Raw genomic sequence first — 6,012 nt, 5'->3', positions numbered from 1 at the left:
GCAAACGGATTTTTCGAAAGTCAAATTCCAACGAGATGAAACTACCCCTCAAATATTACCAAGTTATATAATAATATCGCCATATTGTTTTTTCTCATGCTGACATAAATGTGAGAAAATTTTATCCAGTTTGTATGTTAATGGAAATTCTTGCTTTGCTTTATCATCACCATTACAAATCATTAATTCGACGCAAACGAAGTCGCTGGTACACGCTATAACAAATATTTTAGTAAACATAAAGTAATTATTTTTTCCTTTAAATTAAGTTTTGCAGCATTTTTTATCCTTTTATGTGCAAATTTCACTAGCTTCTTTGGACATTTTAACTAACATTTGCTGTGCTTTGGTGGTATTTTAGAAGTATTGTATTCTAATTAATGTGAATATAATTATAATTTGTACGCAGTTTTATTCAGTATACGGTAAAAGATCATAAGGTGAACTCTAAATTATTATTAAGTACAATATGTAAGTTTTTATATTACTATATTGGGGATATTGTTGTATCAAGTATATACTTTCTGTTATTTTAAATTAAAAGTATACTGTTTTTTACTGAGAAAATTATAAATAAAAAGTGTGGGAAAAGAAAAACAAATCAGTGCGTAGTTTTAAAGATACAGGACGATCAAAATTTAAAGAAATAATGTTTTGTATTTTCTTAAATAACACTATTTTTTTTGGATTTGCTGTAATTATTGTAAATTTGCTGTGTGTTCGAGGTTCGAGTATTTTAAAACTTTTTACTCTAGTTACTCTAGCTAATTGAAATAAAAAATTTTAAAGTGTTTTAATACTTATTAAATTATATATTATAAAATGTATAATTTAATACTGTCTAGAGGCCTTCCAATGGTAACTAATACCAATATATTTTTTTCTCGAAAACAGTTCTAGATACGTATATACAGGGTGTTCCTTAATGATGACATGCTAATATTTCTATACAGGGTGGCGCACCTCATTCGCCTCGGTTGATTATACGAAAACGGAAAGATGTAGAAACAAAATATTTTATGGGTATATGTGGGGAGTCAATGTGCACAATTTAAAATTATTTTGAAATATACAGGGCGTCTCAGAACTAAGATCCATACCAAAGTTATAGTTTTTCTTATGGAACACCCGGTATTTTATTTCATTTTTGGATTCTTGGGCTCAAAAAAAGACATTTATTATAAGGGTTAAATATGTTTAAAATCATTGGTTTTTGAGATATTTAAAGATATTTAAATATGCATGCTACAAGAGAATTGATTATTAAGACCCTGTACATTACTTTTCAGAATTAATTCTTGTGCTGAGTTTAAAGGCAAAAAAATAAACTTTACTGAAAAATATTATTGCTTCCTTAAAAAGTTTATTTCTTAGAATAGGTCCAAGAATCACCTCCTTCAATATTAGCATATCATTAAGGAATACCCTGTATATGTATAGTACAAGAGACGAAAAAATTTATTTTTAGTTGGCTGATTTAAAAAAAATATCAAGGAAAATCAAGGGCGTCATTTTTTTTTATGAGAAATTATCCCCTCAAATTTGGCAATATATAATAACAATCTTCTTAATTTATTTTCAATAGCATCAATAATTAATTATTGATAAATACCAACATGTCAAATCTGGAATGTCCGAAGTATACCATTCCTCAGTACTACTCTGGAAAAAAGCTGTTCATAACTGGAGGTACTGGGTTTATCGGAAAAGTACTGGTAGAAAATTTCCTAAGATTTTCTCCGGATATTTCGAAGATTTACCTTTTAATAAGATCAAAAAAAGATAAATCTCCAGAACAAAGACTTAAAGAAATGTTTGATCTTCCTGTAAGTAATCCAGTGTGTTTTTATTAATAACTTTTTTAGTTTTTTTTTTGTTGATTTTTATAGTTATTTGACAGATTAAAAAAGGAGTATCCGGAAAATGTAAAGAAAGTTGTTCCAGTCGATGGAGATACAAATGAAATAGATTTGGGTAAGATAAAAATCAATATATTTAATCAAAAATTGAATTTATTTCATATTATTATAGGGTTAAGTAACGAATCAAGAAAACTACTTATTGGGGAGGTAAATTTAGTGATTCATTGTGCTGCTTCAGTACGATTTGATGATTCTCTTCAAAAATCTATCTTACTCAATACCCGAGGAACCAAAGAAGTTGCCCTTTTAGCTAAGGAGATAAAAAATATCGAAAATTTAGTACACGTTTCTACTACTTACTGTCATACAGATAAGAAGGTATTATGCGTTTAACTTTATTTTAAAATTGAATAGTGTTGATGATATTTTTTAAAAATTATACCAGGTGGTTGAAGAAAAAGTTTACCCTGCTGTAGCTGACTGGAGGGAAGCTATAAAAATAGCTGAAAATGCAGACTCACATACGATTGATGTTTTAACTGCAAAATATATTGAACCATTCCCTAATACCTACACGTTTGCAAAAAATTTGGCAGAACAAGTTGTAACTGACCTATGTGATGGTAAAATACCCACAACTATTTTTCGTCCCTCTATAGGTAAATAAATATTTCTTAATAATATCAGATAGATTAAAAATGTAATATGTTTAAAATGCATATATGTATTTTCACATACAGGTTGTTTTTTACATAAGTACAAAAAGTTTGCAAAAATCAATTTTCACAAATCTTTTTAATTATTTTTTTTATTTAAACTGTACTGTTATTTACGACACATCCTGTATAAAACATACAGAGAAACCATGAAGAAATAGTAATTTTATGAGATCAAAATCCTTCATTTATTAATCACACAGTTTTTTTTATTTCTTCAAATTTTAGTGATATCATCTTATGATGAACCAATACCAGGATGGATAGATAATTTTAACGGCCCTGTAGGTATTTTAGTAGCCAGTGGAAAAGGTAAATTTACTATACTTTGTCTGGAAAATGTACAGGGTGTCCAATTTTCGTGAGTTTTACAGGGTTTATCGTAAAAAAAACTCTCTTGAAACTGAAGATGCAACACAGAAAGCCCTGTAAACACACGAAAATGGGACACCCTGTACACTAAAAAATCTACTCTTAAATAAAGGAAGACTACTAACACTTACACAAAAAAACTATATGTTATATACATAGATTTCTTTATAATGTCTTTGGTTATATAGTAAAGAAATTTTGAAGCTCTTAAAAAACCTTATTTTAAAACATTTTTTTTTGTTTTTAGGAATTTTGAAAACAGCCTATGCTAGTGGGCATATCACAGCGGATTATGTACCGGTTGATATAATAACTAAAGGCCTTATTGCTGGCGTATGGAAAAAATCATTTGAATCGTGAGTATATTCTCAGATATATTGCAACAATTTGTTAAAAAAATGTTCTTAAAAAATAAATACTCGCATTTATATGCAGTCAATTTCACTTTAAGATGACTATTGGAGGCCAATAAAGACCAGAACACGAGAGCTAGGGTTGTACGTCTCGAAAATGTACTGAAAAATTGTACTAAATAATAAAAAAATTAGATAGCAAGTTCAAAAAATATATATTTATGTATATGGTATAAAGGAAGCCAAAATAATGGCCTCTATCAACATTGATAATATCCAATACATATATAGTGTCCAAAATATTTAGATTTTTCTCTAAATCATTGTATTTAGTAGAAAACGAAGATTTTTTACTCACCATATTTTTATTGTGTGTTTTTTAAACTTAAAAATAGAAATTGTGATCACAGTACACAACCGAGATATAGTATCGACCAAACAAACTCACGAGGTATAGTCAATAAGTACATTTTTTTAATATGAATGGTTTTCTTTTGGTACAAAAATTAGAATTTTTTATTTTTTCATACTTTTATTCTTTTTATATTATTAATTATAAGTGTTTATATTTTAGGCATGAGGAAAAATTAAAGATATCAGTCTATAATGGAAGCAACAATGACGTTAACAATCTTACGTTGACTGAAATGCTTGAAATGGGTCAGTAACAAGTCATTTTATATATTATTTTTCTATTTTCAATCACTCGGTATATTACTACCTTGCTTTCGATTTTTCTAGGTAAAAAACTAACTTGGGAATATCCACTCAACGACGTTTTGTGGTATCCATCCGGAAAACCTACTTCCTGTTTCTGGAACTATTATTTTAGAGTAATGTTGTACCATATTTTACCAGCTCTTTTAGTGGACACATTATTATGGATAATTGGTCATAAACCGATGTAAGTAAGACAATATATTGATCAGAATGACATAAATATGTTTAATTATTTAAACAAAGTTAATTAAATATTTTAAATCATTTATTTAAAAAAAAATCTTATTTTTTATCAGTTACAATATATGGCGAATGCGCTGGGAAAAATATCCAATGCATATTTCCCCTAGCGCATTCGCCATATTCTTAAAATTATCTTAAATTTCAAAATTTCGCCTAGATTTTAATTAAATCTTAATTTTTTCGTACTGTTAGGCTATTGAGAATCCAAAGAAAAATCTATATAGCTAACGTGGCGTTGCATTACTTCACATCGCAAGAGTGGAGTTTCAAAAATGATAAATCTATTTCGCTTGAGGAAAATTTAACGCCCGAAGATCGAAAAGTTTTTAATTTTCATCGTGACGCAGATCCCTACGAGTACTTCAAAAACGCCTTGCTGGGAAGTAAGGAGTACTTACTTAAAGAAGACAATTCGAATATACCTAAAGCTAAGGCACATATGAGAAGGTACTGTAAATATAACTCATATAAATCATCTAAAATAATTTTTATTTTCTTTTTTAGGCTGTACGTATTGTCGATCTTTGCAGACGTATTGTGGTATCTTTCACTATTTTATATTGTCTTTATTAAATATGATCTTTTTCACGTAGTTTGCAATAAAATATGCGGTTATATTGATTTACTTTAGTGTGTAGTTAAATAAAATTATGTTTTTTTGATATATAGATGTGTTGTTATTTGCCAAAAAATATTTATATAGACAGAAAGAATCTGAATTTTGAAAAATCTTTTCATATATTTGGCTAGACTGTACCAGTTTCTATATTTACCATTAAAAAACTATTATTAAAGTTCTCAAATAACTGAAACTATACTTATCGTATGCAGAATTTCATATTCTTTAAGATTATGTCTTATTTTAAGCTTAAATTTTAATAGTTTTGAGGGAGAGACAGCGATAGTTGTTAGATTTTGTCTTCAAACTGAAAAATCAGTACTAGTTTTGTATCGTTGAAAAAAAATATTAATAAAATTTTAATAGAATCTAAATTATATTTGTCGTATGCAGAATTTCATACTCTATCAGAATATGTCCTAGTTTGAGCTAAAATATTAATAGTTTTGAGGGAGAGCCCGGGAGGACAGCTGTAGTTCCCTTAATTTTGTTTCAAAGATAAAAAACATTACGCGTCTTTATACCGTTGAAAAAAATATTAATAAAAGTCTAATAGAATCTAAATTATATTTGTCGTATGCAGAATTTCATATTCTATCAGAATATGTCCTAGTTTGAGCTAAAATATTAATAGTTTTGAGAGAGAGCCCGGGAGAGATAGCGATAGTTTCACTCATTTTGTTTTAAAGACAAAAAAAAATACGCGACTTTATACCGTTGAAAAAAATATTAATACCAGTCTAATAGAATCTAAATTATATTTGTCATATGCAAAATTTCATATTCTATCAGAATATGTCCTAGTTTGAGCTAAAATATTAATAGTTTTGAGGGAGAGCCCGGGAGAGATAGCGATAGTTTTAATATTCCGGTTTTGAAAGACAAAAAAATACGCGAATTTTATACCGTTGAAAAATATTAATACAAGCCTAAATAGAACTAAATTATTTGCTCATATAAAAATTTCATATTCTATCAGAATATGACTTAGTTTGAGCCAAAATATTAATAGTTTTGAGATGGGTTCTGGAGAGATAGCGCGAGTTTCAATTTATTCTGTTTTAAAGACAAAAAAAAATACGCGACTTTATACCGTTGAAAAAATATTATCATGCAACCAGCACGAT

The 6,012-nt window shown here is 28.1% G+C and overlaps 1 protein-coding gene across 1 annotated transcript; it reads left to right on the top strand.

The window, feature by feature from the left end:
• Window positions 1-316: 316 nt before the first annotated feature.
• LOC115885474 (fatty acyl-CoA reductase wat-like) lies at window positions 317-4,930 on the top strand. Its single transcript, XM_030904418.1, has 11 exons — window positions 317-471; window positions 1,586-1,826; window positions 1,890-1,974; window positions 2,032-2,240; window positions 2,308-2,521; window positions 2,807-2,890; window positions 3,198-3,306; window positions 3,878-3,963; window positions 4,045-4,207; window positions 4,459-4,713; window positions 4,771-4,930. The coding sequence occupies exons 2-11, from the start codon at window positions 1,617-1,619 to the stop codon at window positions 4,895-4,897; spliced, it is 1,542 nt and encodes a 513-aa protein (XP_030760278.1). The 5' UTR covers window positions 317-471; window positions 1,586-1,616; the 3' UTR covers window positions 4,898-4,930.
• Window positions 4,931-6,012: the final 1,082 nt, after the last annotated feature.

This window comes from Sitophilus oryzae, unplaced genomic scaffold (genome assembly GCF_002938485.1).
Source record: "Sitophilus oryzae breed Bouriz unplaced genomic scaffold, Soryzae_2.0 scaffold_385_pilon_pilon, whole genome shotgun sequence".
NCBI classification, from domain to species: domain Eukaryota; kingdom Metazoa; phylum Arthropoda; class Insecta; order Coleoptera; family Curculionidae; genus Sitophilus; species Sitophilus oryzae.
The sequence above is the reverse complement of the archived record's forward strand: the minus strand, read 5'-3'. Positions and strand labels throughout refer to the sequence as shown.